Raw genomic sequence first — 17,122 nt, forward strand, 5'->3', positions numbered from 1 at the left:
TCCCAGGACACGCCTGGTTACCCCCTGTGGATGCCCAGCTCCACACACCTGCCTTCTTCTACTTTGAGGAGGGTGTTAGAGAAGCTGGGTGAGAACCTTGACTCCATTAAACCGCCTTTTGGACCTTGGGCAAATTGCTTCTTTGTTCTGCACCTCAGTTTCTTCATCTGAACAATGGGTTCGTATCAGAGCATGCATGGTGGCTGTGCAGCCTAACGAGATCTTGCTTACCAAGCCCACAGCCTGACTTCTGGAAAGTGTTCAGGAAGTATGGGCTCCTGGCCTGAAAGGGAATTGTAGACTTCTTTTCAGCAGTGGGGAAACTGAGTCCAGGACAAAGTAGTGATTTGATGCAGCTCCCCCAGCGACTTCACAGGGGACCTGCACCCCTGCCTGGCTTGCAGTGGCTTCCTTTCTGCCCACCCTGTGTGGCTGGCGCCAAGAGCCCTGCAGCTTTGTGTGGCCGCTCACCGCGCGGCTTTCATTTTGCCGCTCCAGGAATTCCCTTCAGTTCCATTCCCATCCAGAACTTCCCAGGCCCGGGGAGGAAACCACAAACAAGATCATATTACTGTAACTGAAAATTAATGGACTGCTGGCAGTTCTAAAAGAAAAACAAATTATCTGAGTTTAGATGGAGTCATAGAACGTTTCAATTTGTAGCTACACGTTCTGCCCCATTCACCACACCACTGCCCAGCCTCCGCTGTTGTCCTGTTGTTTGGACACTGTAAGAGCCTTCAGATTGTGGAAAGAGACAAAAGCTGTCCAGATGTTGTGGGGCAGTAGGTTAGCCCTGGCCTTGGAAGGCCACCTGTCTGGTCTTGGCTCCAGGGACGTACCTTGCTCTAGGGATGAACATAGCCCCAGGCCTCCCAGAGCTTAGGGCAGGTGGGTGGTTGACCCTTTTGCTTTGTGATCAGAAAACTGAACATTCAGCCTTCACTGATTGTTTGGGCTAGTGGGTGCCAAATGCCGGCTCTAGTTCTGCTTTCCAGGAGGGTCTTCCCTCCTCCTCACCTCCTTTTCAACATCCTCTCACCCCTCACAGCCCACCTCCTCCAGGAAGCCCACTGTAAATGCAGCACCGGCTCTCTCTCTCTGAACTTGTGGAGGCTACCGTTCCGACCACAGGCTCTTGTGCTGAAATCTAGTCTCATATTGCCACCGTGTAGACCCTAGTGGTGCCTGTTTATTTCCGTGAACCCAGTGGCTCCTTCCGGAGGGTTCCCTCCGGCTGCAGGACAGTGCTCATGCTCAGCCTGGTGTGAGGCAGACTGGGAGTGCTGGGAAGTTAAGATAAGCACCCAGGGCAGCTTTCAGCCAACCACGGAGGGAAACGCAGTGAGACCCCACGGTGTGCCCACCAGCGTGGCTGCTGTGAAAGCCTGAGAACCCACGTGCTGACAAAAGATGTGGAGCAACTGGAGCTCTCTAACTGCGGGGGGGTGGGGGGGAGGAGTAGAAAACGGCACAACCATTTTGGGAGGCTGGCAATTTTGTATAAAGTTCAAAGTACACCTGCCCATCACCCAGCAATTGTACTTTTAGGTGATTGATTAAACGAGAGAAATAAAAAAATATGCCCACAAAAAGACTGGTACACGAACTTCAAGGCAGCTTTATGCATAATGCCAAAAACTTAAAAATGACTCGGGGGGGGGGGCGCCTGGGTGGCTCAGTCGTTAAGCGTCTGCCTTCGGCTCAGGTCATGATCTCAGGGTCCTGGGATTGAGCCCCGCATCAGGCTCCCTGCTTGGCGGACAGCCTGCTTCTCCCTCTCCCACTCCCCCTGCTTGTATGCCCTCTCTCGCTGTCTCTCTCTGTGTGTCAAATAAATAAAATCTTTAGAAAAAAAAAAATGACTCCGGGGTCTAACAGAGCGGGCATTGCATTTAGTGGCATATACCATTCAGCAATCACAGGGAATGGGGCGCCGAGAGCTACAGCACGGATGACTCTGAAAACATGATGCTGAGCGACAGACCCGGTAGGTCACATACCGTAGGATTCCATTCATATGAAGTGCCTGGGGTAGATCCACCCACACAACAACATGGGTGGGTCTTCAAATCACTCTGTGAACTGGAAGAGGCCATTGGGAAAAGAGTACATACTGCATTCATTTATACAAATGTCTAGAACAGACCCAGCTAGGATGTGAGGATGAAGTGGGAATGGTGGTTGCCTCGGTGCGAATGCTCCCGAACTAGCTGATGGCGCTGGTTCCATGGGGTCTGCATTTGTCAAGTCATTCAACTGTACGTTTTATTGCCTGTAAATTACACCTCAATAAAAACGTCCATACGTGACCATTCCGAAAGTTACGTGGACGAAGAATAGGCACAGGGAACACAGAAATGTCCAGAAAGCACAGAGCAAACCACGGATCGCTGGCGATTCCCCCCTCCCCCGGGACAATCCTTTTAACGGAGGCTTTGCTGCAGGCGTCCTCGGGGACGCGGGATCCGGCCGCTCCCCAGCTCTGCAGCCTGCAGGTGACCGCCGTGCTGCGCGCTCCGCCCGCCCCGCCACCTCTGCAAACCGCCCCCGGCCGGAGGGCCCGGGGTCCTGCGGCTGCAGCCGGGCCCGGCCCCCGGTCACGGGCCCCTCCCCCGCTGGGCCCCCTCCTCCGCACGCCGGGACCCCGCCGGCCCGCCGCGGCCCCGAGGCGACAGGGGCGGGGCCGCCCTCCGGCCCGACGAGCCAAGGCGGAAGCCCCGCCCCGCCGGCCCGCCCCTCCCCCGGCTTCCCGTGATGCCCCGCGAGGCGCAACGTAGCCGGAAGCTGGTGGCGGCGGGGCGGGCGGCCGGCGCGCGTCCTCGGAGCGGCTCGCGGCGCGCCCGAGCCCGGCGGACTCCGGCGGACCCCCGGCGCGCGCGCCCGAGCCCGGACCCGCCCGGTACGCGTGGCCCGAGGACCCGGCCCGCCGCCCCCTCTCCTCGGAAGCCGCCCCGCCGCTGCCCTTCCTCCCGGGGAAGGGGGGCAGCAGGCTGAGGGGCTTCTCCCTGCGAAGCTAGGGTGCCGTCGGCGGGCGCGGGGAGGCCGGTGCGGTCAGCAGCGGCAGCCTCGGCCTCGCCCGGCGCCGGGGACGGCCCCCTCGGGGAGGGAGGGGAGCGCCCGGGAGGGGCTCGGACGCCCTTCCGGCTCCCCGGGATGTGCCCGCGTGCGCCCCGGCCAAGGCTCCGCCGCAGGCCACCGACGCTGGGAGCGGACGGTGCTCGTTCGGGGCAGGCCGAACGCCCCTGCCGCGCTCTGGCCGCGACGCGCGCCCGCGGGGCTGGCCCGGGGGATGCCGAGCTCGGGCTTGTCTGGCCCCCCGGGACCCCACCCCGCGCAGGCACGCCTCCCGGGAGGGAAGGTTCACGACAGAGCCGTGCGTCCGGCGGGAGGGGCCGCGCTTTCACGCAGGTGCCCCGGATGCTCGCGGGGGTTCTGTCTCCGTCACTGCAACAGCCCTGGGGGCCCAGCCCTGCCCTTCAGTCGTCCCTTTAATTAGTGTGTGATACGGACGAGGCCCGAGCTTCAGGACCGAGCGTTGTGCAGTGAACAAGTGGCTTATGTGGCGAACCAAGAGAGAGTGTCCTCGTTCGGTTCAGCGTCTACCGAAGTTACGTCCACTTGCGGAAAGCTGCATTTTACCGTCTGGTTTCAAGCTTTAGAGAGTTCTTGGACGGTTTTTCGAGATAGACCGTATTTGTGTTTTGAAAGTTAGGGTGCATTTTCAGGGATCAAAGTTAGCATTTCAGAGAGTTGAAGGGTGCTCGCATCCAAAACTGGCCCCCAAGGGGAGTTTCTTTAAAATCCAGGTCATCTCCTTTTCACGCGTTACTTTGCTACTAGTTCTGCAAACGTTTGGTCTGCCCGATTTTATTTTACACGATTAGAAATGCGGAGCATGCTCAACCCAGTTCTGACTTCTGTTTGCCGGTGCCTTCTGACCAGAAAGTGAACCTCTGAGGGAAGGCACAGTTCTCTGGAAGGAGCACAGGGCTGAGTATGGAGACCTGATCGGCAGCAGGCCACAAGGGGCCCTCCGGTGAGACAAATGTGTGCGGAGGGCTTTGTGAATTCAGATCAGCCCGATGTCTCTCCAGGTGTGCGTGGCGTTTACCTGTTGATGCCTTTCTCATGCGGTGGCATAGATGCTCAGTGTGCTGAAAGTGTCCCGCCTGAATGGGTCCGACCAGGATGATGTGTTCAGGTGTTTGCCCTTGAGAGCCGATGGTTTTGGTAGACTGTCACACATAGTACAGAAAACTGCAGAGGGCAGAAGAGCCGCGGGTGGACTCTGAGTTTTGTCCGTCAGTTGTAAAAAACGGAAAACCAGTGTTTGTTTGTTATTTCCTTCAGCTAGCTTCGAAGTGGGCACTGATGAACACAGGAGTCCTGGCCTTCCAGATTTAGAAGGTTTGGTTGTGCAGAGAGTCAGGGTTTCCACCCGTGACTTATTTCTGCGTACTAAGATTACAGGTGAGGTACAGCCAGGGATCCTGGAATGTTTACACTGCACGTCCGTAGAAAGCTGCAGCTTCACTATCAGCAGAGAAGCTGGCCGCATGAAATGTCCAGCAGCTGGGCAGGTGTCCAGTTCTGAGCCACTTACAGGGTCCCTGCGTGTTCTGCAGTGGGCTCGTGTTGCCATGAGAGTTAGGGGCAGCAGCTCACAGGCTCCGTTCACGAGTGAGGGAAGGGCGAGCTTCAGGGGGACACACGCGCAGTTGTGCGTTGGTGGTGGTAGAGGCGGCCTGGGGCCAAGTGGTGGTGGGGTGTGCAGGACCGTGGGGTTGCTTTATGGACAGCACTGTGCTGGCTCCCTCCCCTTCCTCCAGCTTGAATCTGCTATATCGCTTTTCCTGGTCATGAATCCAGTGGGCTGTTGCTTGAACTTGAGCTTTGCCAAAGCTAGGAGCTGAGTAGAGACAGAAATGGTTTTTCTCTTCAGCCTGAATTAAGGACTGTGGTGCCCCGGCAGTGTCCCCGTGAGGCATGGTGGCAGGTGTGCCCTGCTGTGCTCATGCCGTCGGTCACCTCCACCCTCTGTGATGGGCCCTTGGAGGACATCCCTGTAGGCCCCCCACAGACCGGCCTCTGCACCTATCGGTCAGGGCTTCCGCTTCGGCCCCACACCACAGGCTGGGGAGTGGAAGGAAGATGTGGCGTGCAGAGAACTGGGGTTCCCTGTCTCCGAATGTTATTGGCCCCAGTCTGCGGTGTTGGCCTTTCAGGTGGGCAGTCAGATTGAGCGGCCAGTCTGTGTACGTTGTAGAAAGACCACCCCTTGCTATGGGCTTCGTCACAAGACGGGACGTTTTATAAATTATGCAGTGCGGGTGGTGTATGATGCTTAGGCAAAGCAGACGCCGGTGATCATGTTATTCTTAATAATTGCGTTGCCTTTGGCTGGAAACCAGACGGCTCTGGGTTTTTCTTAGCATGTGGAGGACAGATTCCTTCGGTAAGTGGTTCCCCTCGTGCCACCTGTAGCAAGCAGGGGCGTTACCCCGTAGCTTCCAGGCAGCTTCGTGGAATTTCTCTGAAGCCGTGTGTGCTAGTGTTTTTGCACTCACTCGTTTTCTTGTAAAGTAGCCTACTGGTAAGTTTTACAACTTTGTGTTTCTCCTTTGCAGCATCATGGCCAGCCCCAGAACGAGGAAAGTTCTGAAAGAAGTCAGAGTGCAGGATGAAAACAATGTAAGCGTCTGCTCTGCTCTGGTGCTTTGAGGTTTGGCAAACCTCTCAGAGCTCTCCCTGTTACTGTTAGTCTCGGGCCAGTCTCCTCTGCTTCCTCTTGGGGCCACCTGTCGGGTCTTTGGGGTCCCAGGGCCCCAAGTGCCTGGGTGAGTCGCACGTGACCCTCTCCGCAGGTGTGTTTTGAGTGTGGTGCGTTCAATCCTCAGTGGGTGAGTGTGACTTACGGCATCTGGATCTGCCTGGAGTGCTCGGGGAAGCACCGCGGGCTCGGGGTGCACCTCAGGTCAGTGCCCTGTCCCTCTTGCCTCGAGGGCCTCCTGTCGGGTGTGCGGTGACAGGGTAACGCGTGCCACCTTGCCTGCTCTGCGCTTCTGTCAGGGGAAGTGCCTGCACCAGATTCACGACCTGGCTGGGGGCTCTTGGACGCCTAGTGCTAATAAGTAGGTTGGCTCTCTGGTTTGTAGCTTCGTGCGCTCCGTGACCATGGACAAGTGGAAGGACGTGGAGCTGGAGAAGATGAAAGCTGGAGGGAACGCGAAATTCCGGGAGTTCCTGGAGTCTCAGGAGGACTATGACCCCTGCTGGTCCCTGCAGGACAAGTACAACAGCAAGGCTGCGGCCCTCTTCAGGGACAAGGTAGGGACCGGCTGACCAGCGGTGCTGAGGCTCTGCCCGTGGGAGCTGGCGTTCTCCTGTGGGCTCTGACCTCCCTGCAGAGGCCGTGCGCAGTCTGTCCACAGACAGGACACGTGGGCCGTCTTGTCCCACCCGGGGCAAAGTAGGTGGCACGTTGTTAGCAGGGGTGAAGAATGGGCCTTCCTCCCCACCCTCGGGGAGAGTGTCGCGTGCCCGCTCCTCTGTACGTGGTGGGTGAAACTGCCAAGGATGGCAGCACGCCATGTGGGGTCGGAGCCACTGACCAAGAACTCGCCAGCACCGCTGTTCATTGCGGTCAGAGTGAGACCCTGTCTCGGTGTTGACATGTGGCAGAGAGCCCCCAGCCCGTGGCCGCTGAGCCTGGGAGGGACAGCAGACAGGACACGCTAGAGCGGGTGACGTCTCTGTCCTGGGCTGGCTAATGCCTGTGTCCCCTCGGCAGGTAGCCACTCTGGCTGAAGGCAGAGAATGGTCTCCCGAGTCATCGCCTGCCCAGAACTGGACCCCACCCCAGCCCAAGACACTGCCGTCTACTGCCCACCGGTAGCTACTCCTCTGGCCTCTTGTCTGGCTCCAGACTGTTCTGGGCCTGGCCCTGATCTCGGCCATAGCTCAGGACCCCCTATTGGTGTGGGAACAGCTCCCATTGTGAGTTGCTCCCGAGAGTCAGTGGGAAAAACAACTCTGTGGGTCATTGAAGCAATACAGGCTCTCAGTAAAAATGCAAAACCCATAAGCGGTGTCTGAGTGAAGGGAGTACCTCCCCATTTCTCAAGAGCCCGTTCGGTGCGAGTCCTTCCAGACACGCACCCGTGACACACGTGCATCTCCGTAGGAAACGTCCCAGCTGAGTGCTGTTTACCTCCTGTGTCCTCTCTGAGGATTGCCCACCCCCGAGTGCAGGTGTGATGCGGACAAGCTGGTCCCCTGCGTCCTCTCGCATGTGAGAGGCTGGTGTTCTGGAGTGACCGGTCCACAGAAGGCTCCCTGTTTGCACCGTGGGTGTCTGGGGCCCCCCACCCCACCCCTGCACTGTGCATTTTATGTGGAAGGTCCCTGGACCACTGCTGATGTGCCTGCTTCAGCCTCCGTCTCTCCAGCCTCTCTGCTCTCTCCCTGCCGGCATGGGCAGGCGTGGTGCTGCTGTCCGGCCCTTTGGGGCCGGTGTGTGCCCGCTTGTTGCCAGCTTGAGCCTGAGCCGCCTTTCAGACAGACTTGGAGGCCAGCTGGCCTTAGGTGCTCCATTCTTGGAGGAGCCCAGGTGTGACCAGGCGGATGTAACAGCATAGAGGCCCGGACGGTTCCCTCAGGCACCTGCCTGTCCTCTGTTGGCCTCGCTGACCTCTGACTCTCCCTTTCAGAGCCTCTGGCCACCCACAGAACTCGACCTCCTCCTCAGACAAGGCGTTTGAAGACTGGCTTAATGATGACCTGGGCTCCTATCAGGGGTGAGGCCACGGGCAGCAGGGGGTTCAGTCCCTCAGGGCTAGGGCCTGCTGCTTTCCGTGTGCAGGGCCTGCACAGCCCGCACGCATCTGGTCGTGGTAATCCCCGGGCCAGCCCAGGTGTGAAGAGTGGTTTTGAGTGGAGAGAAAAGGAAAAAAGAATAGTTTTCCTCCTTGGAACCAGCCTGACCTATAAGCGAGTTTTGTTCTTGGGGCTGTCGGATTAAATCATCTGGATGCTTCTTGTAATAACAGGCTGTGGGCTTTGGGTCTTGCCAAGGTTCCTGGCTAAATGCAGCAGGAGGGTGTTCTCCAGTGAGCAGAGGGGAGCTTGACTTGTGTGCCCGCCTTGCTGTGGATGCACGTCCCCCCTGGGGCCCTCACACCTCTGCCCGGGGTCTGGGTGCCTCCCGCCTCGAGGCTTTCAGGAGCATGCTGCTTTTTGTCTCCCTGTCAGGGCCCAGGAGAACCGCTATGTGGGGTTTGGGAACACAGTGCCGCCCCCGAAGAGGGACGAGGACTTCCTCAGCAGCGCCGTGTCGTCCCTGTGCTCGGTGAGGACCGCGCCCTGCCCTGCAGACCCACAGCCGGCCCCGCCTGCAGGACAACCTCCCCTTTCCTTCAGCGAAGTTTCTCTATGACCCGGCCTATTCCTTCCGGTCCCGGCGTGTGCAGTTGCTTACGTACTTTGTTACAGAATGTATGTTTCCCGCTAGTCAGGCGCATTTCCTCCAAGCACAACGTCCTGTGTGGTGCGTGCCCGGCCCTCCTGTCCTGCCAGAGCACTGGGCACAGCTGATCCCGGCGCTCTGCCCACCAGCCCCGCTCTCCAAGCCGCGTGGGCTCTGGCACCCTCTGGGTTTGGCACTCGCGGCCCTGCGCTTTTGTCCTCAGCTTCAGGTCAAACCATCGTCTTCCAAGGGAACTTACTGTGTTCTTAGACGACATTCATTCGTTTCAGCGCCGTCTGTGATGGTAGCTGCAGACCCCCAGGGGTCTGGCCGGTGACGACTGGCAGCGGCCCGACTCTGGGTACTGCACGCGTGAAAAGGCGAGGAGACGTCCTCCACGCTAACAGGACGGGGTCTTCGGTGCCCTGGGTGGGGGACGCAGCAAGTGCAGAAGGAGCAGACGTGACGGGTGAAAACGCAGGAAGCACCCGGGAGTGGCTGTGTGCCCGCCGCCACTGTAGGGTCCTGCGTCCTGGGTGCAGTGGGAGGCCTGCTGAGCACCACTGTCCGCTGTCCTCTTCTGATCCGTGCACACGTGCTGTTCCCGAAGTGATGGAACTTGTCAGGAATTAAGGCTGCCCCTCCAGAGCCGCAGGCGCGGGCAGCCGCGGGCAGCCAGGGTCCCTTCTCTGGGTCCCACCAAACGTAGCGCATTTGTGTTTGTGTCCCCCTCCTGCGGGTCTTTAATTCACCGAGGAAGCTGAATGTGCTTGTCTCCTAAGCTAAGGGTTCCTCTGCTGCCTTGGGGGGGAAGAGGCTCTGCTGGGAAGTTGGGGTTTGAGTGAGACGTCTGTGTCTGTAAATAGTTTCAGTCGGCTTTGGGGGCTTAGGGGGAAGACCTTGAACTCAGAACAGGTCTGCCCGCAGACCAGGTGCCAGGCCCTGACCCCTCCGAGAGGAGGTAGGAGGGACCGAGGGCAAAGGGAAGAACGGGCACGTGCATGCAGTGGAGGTCCAGTCAGGTGGACACGGCACAGATGCACGCGTTGGGCCGGATGCCGTGGCTGCCAGGAGTTGGGTGCGTGGCGTTCAGGTGTGCCCACGGCTTGTGTGCCCGCTCTCCGTGGGAAGTGGGGTTGCCGCTGGGAACGGGACCCTGGAGGTGGCCGTCCTGCCCATCTTGGGGGCGGAATCCGTCAGCCCCTTGCTGAGCGGTGGATGGCATGGCAGACAGCCTGCCTGTTTGGCCGCCCGTGGAACCTCGACGTGGCCTCTCTGTTGTTCTTTCCAGGGCTGGAGCAGTTTCACCACCGGAGCGAGCAAGTTTGCCTCGGCCGCTAAGGAGGGTGTGAGTAGCCCATCCCAGCGCCCCGCCTGCAGGCCCACACAGGCTGTGCTAGTCTGGGGTCTGGGGGCAGACAGGGGTCCTGAAGGGGCTCCGATGAGGGGTGGAGGGCGTTCCCAGCCGCAGGGCTCCCTCCCAGGCCGTGTGCTGTTGGCCCTGAGTCTGCAGCAGATCTCAGGGCCCCGCCGTTCGCTGCTTCAGTGGCAGGCGTCCGTCTGCGCGTCAGAGGTGAGCTGTGTGCAGAGGGGCGCCGCTCTAGAAGAGGGGTGTGCCGTGCTCCAGGGGGGCATGTTGTGAGCCCTGCAGGCTGAGTGGTCCTGCCAGCCCTCCAGTTTCTGCTACTGGGCACGGAGCAGGGTTCAGGCGCTGGGACTTCTCTCTCCCCCTTACCTGCTCCTCTGCCCAAGCGAGGGAGGGTTGGGATTTAGTCAAGACACATAGGTGGGGAGTGGGCATGACCTTGGAAAGGAACAGGCAGAAACCGGTCTGAGGACGTTACCCCGGAGGGGAGACTGTCGGGGGCGTCTGGCAGGTTTCCTGGTCAGCGGGGCCTTGGTGAGGAAGGTGACCTGGAGAAGAAGGAGCCCAGGGCAGGCTCAAGGGGCCGCCCGGCTAAGTAGCCCTGGACAGGAACGTTCTGAGGGCCAGACGGGTAGCCGCAGCTCCACAACCAGCAGGACCGCAGGGCTGGCTCTGGGCCGGAGCGAAGGCGCTATGGACCCCTTTCCATGCTCCCCGTGGGCCGCAGTGCCCCGCATCCTCCCCCATGTGGCCTCGAGGGGCACTAGGCCCTGTGGCACCTCTGCTCTGGTGCGGGGCCTCCGCTGGTTCTCCCCAGGCCTCGTCCCTGGAGGGCACAGCCAGGAGGTTCAGGCCCCCTTCAGCGGGAGCATCTGTGGCCAGGCCTTTTCTTTCTTTGTTTATGAAAGTGTTGGGGGTGCTGTGCTAAGGTGAGCTGTGGGATGGGCCCGCACTGGGCGCCAAGCAGGTGGCATGGTCTGGGCCAGGGCAAAGCCCACAGCTGACGGGGCTGGGGTGGCCACCCCCTACCGGGGACCTGCTCCCCCTCCAGCGGGGCCTGGCCTAGTGGGCAGCTTTGCTGGGTCCCTTGGAGCTGCTGGGAGGTGGGAGGCCATCAGGAGACAGGCCTAGGACCGAGTGCTGAGACCTGGGGATGTGCAGCCAGGGGTCTGGTGTCAGGACTGGTGACTGAAAGCCATGTTTCTTTTCAGGCAACCAAATTTGGATCTCAAGCAAGTCAGAAGGTAACAACGGAAGCTTCTGCGTTCCGTGCTGTTAAAATTTCTAGTTCTGTCCTGTCGTCGTCTAGACGCTGCCTGGTCTGCCCTCCTCGGGGCCTGTGCTTGGGAGAGGGGGCGTTTCTGTGTGCATCACTTCAGGTGCTTGTGGGTTAGGGGGGTAAGAAGCTGCGCCTATAAGGGCCTGCAGGGCTGAGGGCACCCGGACAGCTGTAAGGCTCGTGTGCAGTCGGCTGTCTGCACCCGTGGGTGGAAGGAAGCCTGGTGTTGCCAGGACTGCGGGTTGTGGGGTGGGGCAGGCTAGTCCTCCTTTCCCGGTTAGTTTCTCGCGGGCGGTGGTTTGGGGCGTTGGCGTTTCTCTCTTTCTTCAAATCTTGGTTGGTAGCCCTGGCAGTCCCCAGGTGGTGGCAGGGCTCTGGACCACCTGTGCCCTGGTGGTGGGGGTTATCACACAGGCCGGAGGCAGCGGCCCCAGAGGCTGTCCCGGGAGGGGGGTGGTTGGTGTTCGAGGATGGCCCGTCCCTGTTTCGGGCTCCTGACCTGCTTGCGCACGTGTGGTTCTGGAGGTTGTACGTTGGGACTGGAAAGCAGTGAGGTTCGGTGGCAGTGAGTGGGCCCTCCAGGTCACTTGAGGACGCCTGCTGGGGTGACGCCATGAGAGCGTGAGGCTAATTGACCCGTCTGGGGGTGCTTCCTGGTGGTTGCTCACCACTGCTCCTGCCCGAGCTCGCTCGCCCTCTCACTTTCTCCCTCTCTCCCCCTCCGCCCCAACCCGCTCCTTGCTGTCTGGGTAAAGTTTTGGGGCTCCAAGCGGCAGCCCGAGATGGTAAGGCCCCAGTCTGTTCTCGTGCATGCCATTCCCCGTCTGTGCCGACCACGCGCTTCGCCCTGAGCTTCCCCGGACCGTGGCCTGTATGTGTCCTCGCTTACGTGCCCTCACCCTCGGAGCTGCCCGCCGGCCTGCTGGGCTCCTGTCTGGCCCATCCTTGCTGTTCAGGGACCTGAGACCCCGGCAGGAAGCCAGGGGTCCAAACCGGGGGGCACGGCTCCTCCTGGGGTGCCAGGAGCTACTGGGCAGGATTTTCATTTCGTGGCTTGATCACCTCGAGCTCAGTGAGCGGAAGGAGGGTTATCCCAGTGGCAAGGCGCTCACAGGCGCGCGGTTACCCTGTCTGTCGAGGCTACTGCTGCCTGGCGCGCTCTCTTAGCGGCCCGTCGTCCCGCCGCCGCCCCACCCACCTTGGCTCTGTGCTCTTCCCTCGGAGTCAGGTGCCCGGTGGCGGGCAGGTGGGCTCACACCCCCTCCAGGGACCAGGGGTGCACCCGCCTGTACCCCAGCCAAGGGGGGTAGCATGTGACCTGCTGCCAGCACACGGGCTGTCCTCACGGGATGGGATTGCGTGGGCTCCGATGGGAGGACCCGCGGGAGGCCGCTGGATTTGCTGCCCCTCTGGGCCTCTCCCCTCTCGAGCGGGTAGGCCTGGGGCAGTGTCTCTGGCCGCCCCCCAGCCAGGGTGCCGGGGGGGCACTTCGTGCAACTGCCTTGGGTGCCGCGGCTGCCGGGGTGGGGGGGTGGCAGGGGAGCCCTGGGTGCTGGTGGGCCGCTCACCATCTGCTGCCTTCCCTCGGTCGGCCAAGCTCGCGGCCACGTGCTGACCGGTGTCCTGGCTGACATGCTGCCCGGGCTCACCTGACTTCCCTCTCATCACACAGGCTTCGGAGCTGGGCCACAGTCTGAACGAGAACGTCCTCAGACCTGCCCAGGAGAAGGTAACGCAGCCGATGCCCTGTCCCTTTCCTCCGTCCCCACCCCCGTAGGCCCTCGTTCCAGGGGAGCAGCGGGTGCTGGGGGCTCCGACTCCCGCCAGTGCCGCGTGTCCCAGGGGGCCCCCACCCCCGGGCTCCGGGAGGCCTGGCCTCGAGCTCCGTTCCTCAGAGTGCGGCTGGGTGTGGGCAGCGCGTAGGTGGCTGACTGAGCCAGGGAGGCCCCCCGCGGGCTGGGGCCTCGGGGGGCAGTGCCAGCCTGCCCTCAGGAGGTTGTTGCTGAAACAGAGGCCCCCCCGGGAGGATGCTGTGTTCCAGCAGCCTGGGCTGCGGTCGGCGGCCCCCGCCCCCTCTTCCCTTGTGGGGAGGGGGCCGCCCAGGGGGAGACGGGGTCACACACAGCTGCCGCCACATCTCTTCTCAGAGACGGTGACAGTGGGCTTTCTGCCGCTCGGCTGACGGCACTGTTTTAACCCACGCAGGTGAAAGAGGGAAAGATTTTTGATGATGTGTCCAGTGGGGTCTCTCAGTTGGCGTCCAAGGTAGGGCAGGCCCCGCCTGGTGCTCAGGTGCAGCCGGAAGCCAGTCTCCACATTCCGGGGCGCCCGGGCCGAGAGCAGGAAGGGCCTGGGCTCTCCGTGCCCCCGCGCGCTCGTGCGGCCCGAGTGCCCACTGAGCGGTGGGTGAGGAGACTCAGCGAGACGCTCCCGTGCCGGCCGCCAGAGGAATATGGAAACGGCTTGGCGGGGGGAGGGTCTCTCACGTCTGCTAACTGTCGCTTCTTTCTCTTCTGCCCTCATTCTGCTGCCGCTGCCCTTCCCTGGTGAGTGCGACCTTCCTGACGTGCTGGCGGAGGGCCGCCGTCGTCCTCCAGGCTGGTGTGGGTGTGCGCAGCCCCCTGCTTCCCAGCCCACCACTCTCCGCACGGGGAAGCCTGCAGGGGGCTTCGCACGCATGCTGTTTCCTCGAGCTCCCGAGCCTGTGGGCCAAGCTTGGCCGTGCCGTTCACGTCTCTAAGCTTTGCCGGGACTTTGAGCGGGACACCGTGTATGTGCCGTGTGTGAGAACCCACCCTGAGCTGCCGCCTCCCGTCCCCTTCCAGGTCCAGGGGGTTGGCAGTAGGGGATGGCGGGACGTCACCACGTTCTTTTCTGGGAGAGCAGAGGACCCGTCGGACAGGTACGCCGGTTCCCTGGGTTTCTTCCCACAAGGCCTCTGGGAAGCAGTCGGCATCCCCGCTGAGGGACAGGCATGTTATCCCCCAGGGGCACGGGGGTCACAGCAGCCCCCAGAACCATAGAGATACCAGCCCTGTGGTAACTGCTGCTGCCCGGGGCAGGGAGGGAGTGGGGAGGCCTGGAGAGGAGGGGCGCCAGTGCCGATCCCCGTCTCCAGTCTGGGTGGGTGGGGCCGGCGGGGGCGCCTCAGCGACCCTGTGCCCTCACTCACCGCCACTCCGGGCTGGCGTCCTGGCCTGTCTGCTGGAAGCCCGGTCGGCCTGGTTTCCCGTTCTTCAGCCGCAGGGTGGGCGGGGCGGGAAGACCGGCCGTGGTGGGGGCCGCTCCTGGATGGGGGCACGTTCCCTGTGCTCACGGGCACGGGCCGCACGTCTTCCTGACGCGCCATTTGGTGGTTCAGGCCGTGTGGCTGCGCTCGTCGGGGTACAGCTCTGCTGAGGGGCTCTGCGGGGCCCCCTCTGTCTCGACAGCGCGGGGAGGGCTGACGCACTCAGGGCTCCCCTTTTCCCTCAGTCGTTGCAGAAAACCGGCGTTGTATTTTTTCCTTCACAACGAGCTCCTTTTGGGGTGGGGCTGACCCAGCCGGGCTCTGGCAACAGGAGGCCCGAGTGCTTCTGGCGGGTTCTGTGCCCAGACTCTGAGGTGGAGCTGCTCAGGCCCCGTGGGCCTCGGGGTCTGGGTGGGGCCTCTGCAGTCTGGGGCAGGACACCAAGGGACGGCCTGGTGGCCCGGGCCGTTGTTCAGTCTCTCTGTCTTCCCAAGACCCCTGGAGGGCCAGAGCTACCAGAACAGCGGTGGGGACCACCCCCAGAACCGCACCGTGGACCAGAGCTTCTGGGAGACCTTCGGGAGTGCCGACCCCGCCAAGGGCCACAGGTCCCCGAGCAGCGACAGCTGGACGTGCGCGGACGCCTCGGCCGAGAAGAGGAGCTCGGACAGCTGGGATGTGTGGGGCTCGGGCTCCGCGTCCAACCATAAGAACAGCGACCACAGCGACCTCGGGGAGGCCTGGGGGGGCGGTGGGGAGGGCAGAGCCAAGACCGCCAAGAAGGCCGTGGTGCCCGCGGTGCCGGTGGACGAGGGCTGGGACGACCAGGACTGGTAGGCCCGCTGCGTCCCAGCCCCAGCAGCTGCGGCGGCCCCTGCGTCTGCACTTTGCCCCCACACTCCTCCTGTCTGAGCCCAGAGACCAGCTGTGGCGTGAAGACAGCACCCCAGTGGGAGCCAGGGGTGGTGCTGCCGGCTGGCTCGGGCGCCGGCCCCGCAAGGCCGCGGTGCGGGACGGTCCACGTCTCTCCCGTGGTTCTGGGGCAGCCCGTGGGAACCTGGCCAGGGTGACGCAGGGGCAGAGTCTGCTCCTGCAGGAGGCGGGCCGCGCCATCGTTCCCAGAACGCCCTCTAATAAACCCTCCTGAGTGCGGTGCAGCTCGTGCCGTGTCGTGTGCGAGGCGTGCGTGCTCCCAAGCGTCGGGTCCAGGCTTGTTCCAGGCCAGCCTGCCTGCGTGAGGGACGTGCCCAGCTCCCCTCCCTGGCCCTGCTTTGCTGCTGGGGCCGCTCTCCTGTGTCGCCTCTCGAGGGCCCCGCACACGGCCCCAAGGCCTCCGGCTCAGCCCCAACACCTGGGTCCTTCGTCCGCGCTCTCACTTAGCCACGCCCGTCTGAGCCGAGGCGGCTCCCCCAGGATGCCCCAGACGGCTGAGGAACGGGGACGTGAAAGTGAAGCGTAGGGAGGGGGAAGGCAGGCCGGCACGCTCCCTCCCGAGCCCGGGTCTGGAGGTGCACGGCCGCGGGGTGGGCTCGAGGAGCCGCGTGGCGTCCGGGCCTTCCCAGCGAGGTGCGCCTTTGTCGGGCTGGGTTGCCGCCGCGTCCCTGCTGGCACCTCGCTGTGCCCGCCGCGGCGGCCTCCCGTGCTGTGCTCCCGGGGCTCGGCTTGCGGTGACGGATGGAGCCCACCTGGCACTGAGCACCCACGTGCTGTTGCCCCCTTGTCCACGGTCACGGTCTGGTACTGATGAGCCTTTCTCCACGTGAGCCGCGGCTGTGGTGGGTCCTCCGTCCCCACACCCCCTTCCTCTGGCTCTCAGGTTGCTGTCAGCCGCCCTTTGACCAGGCATTGCGTGTGCCTGGGTCCTCCTGGGTGATTTGTGCCGGACGCGTCCATCACGGCCTCCGGCCGCTGCCGGCTGTTGGCGTCCCGGGACAGGCCCCCTGAGCGCGGGCGCCGGCGGCAGCCACTGTCGGTCTGTGGCGTGTCTGAGCGGGTGGTCACCGCGGGGCCGTCCCAGGACAGCCCGCTAGCGCCCAGCTGTCCCTTGAGGAGGACCCCCCGGAGGGGCAGGGGCGTCCAGTGTGGAGCAGCTGTGTGTTTGCTGCTGTGAAGGGCTCGGTCACTGAGCACCAGCCGGCTGTCCCTGAGGGGAGGCTGGGAGCCAAACCCACGGGCGGTCTGCCTGCCGGGGGCCAAGCGTCCAAGGGTGACGGTGCTCAGGAGGAGCCCGAGCATCGGGCGTCCGCGCCCTGTCGGGACAGGCGCTTGGTTTCTGTACTGGGGCCCCCACCCGTCGGGATGGGAGCTCACGGATCTGCTGGCGGCTCGAGAGGCTTCAGCAGTGTCCGGGCTATTCTCTCCTGTGACTTCTCGTCGGGAGGCCACGTTCCGTCGGGAGCGAGCCACCCTTTGGTCTGGGAGCCTCCTTCAGTGCCGCCTGCAGTAATTAGGGTGGCGTTGAGTTTTTAGACGTGTGCCGGTGGGGGGCACTCTGCTTCCCGGACCCCCTTCTGGAGTGCTGGGACGTGGCAGCCCGAGACCCCTCACGGGCAAAGACGGGTGCTCTTGTTGTGCCCGGGATGGGACACAGGGGCTTCCAGCTCTGCGAGGTCCTGGGGCTCGAGTATCTCCCTGGTCCTCTCCTGTGCAGGGGTCACTGGCACAGAGTAAAGCAGAGTGATCTGGGTGAGCACCACGTGGTTGCGGGTGGCACGGGGCTCCTGGAGGTGCAGGTGGGAGGGCAGGGAGGTCTCCAGTGGGTGTCTGCCTGGGACCTGGGGC

At 62.6% G+C, this 17,122-nt stretch overlaps 1 protein-coding gene across 5 annotated transcripts; it reads left to right on the top strand.

The window, feature by feature from the left end:
* Nucleotides 1–2,821: 2,821 nt before the first annotated feature.
* On the top strand, nt 2,822–15,498 carry ARFGAP1 (ADP ribosylation factor GTPase activating protein 1). Of its 5 annotated transcripts, none has more exons than XM_035025556.1 (14): nt 2,822–2,902; nt 5,631–5,694; nt 5,868–5,977; nt 6,159–6,330; nt 6,794–6,894; nt 7,713–7,799; nt 8,254–8,350; nt 9,759–9,815; nt 11,045–11,077; nt 11,868–11,897; nt 12,785–12,841; nt 13,318–13,377; nt 13,938–14,014; nt 14,836–15,498. In XM_035025556.1, the coding sequence occupies exons 2-14, from the start codon at nt 5,635–5,637 to the stop codon at nt 15,176–15,178; spliced, it is 1,284 nt and encodes a 427-aa protein (XP_034881447.1). In that variant the 5' UTR covers nt 2,822–2,902; nt 5,631–5,634; the 3' UTR covers nt 15,179–15,498. The 5 variants fall into 5 exon arrangements, with proteins under 5 accessions (XP_034881447.1, XP_034881448.1, XP_034881449.1 ...); XM_035025557.1 differs by having other exon boundaries at nt 2,869–2,902; nt 5,868–5,903; XM_035025554.1 differs by lacking the exon at nt 2,822–2,902 and adding an exon at nt 3,357–5,228.
* The last annotated feature ends 1,624 nt before the right edge of the window (nt 15,499–17,122 follow it).

The sequence above is a fragment of the Mirounga leonina genome, unplaced genomic scaffold (genome assembly GCF_011800145.1).
Source record: "Mirounga leonina isolate KUSES-001 unplaced genomic scaffold, KU_Mleo_1.0 Mir_195, whole genome shotgun sequence".
NCBI lineage: Eukaryota > Metazoa > Chordata > Mammalia > Carnivora > Phocidae > Mirounga > Mirounga leonina.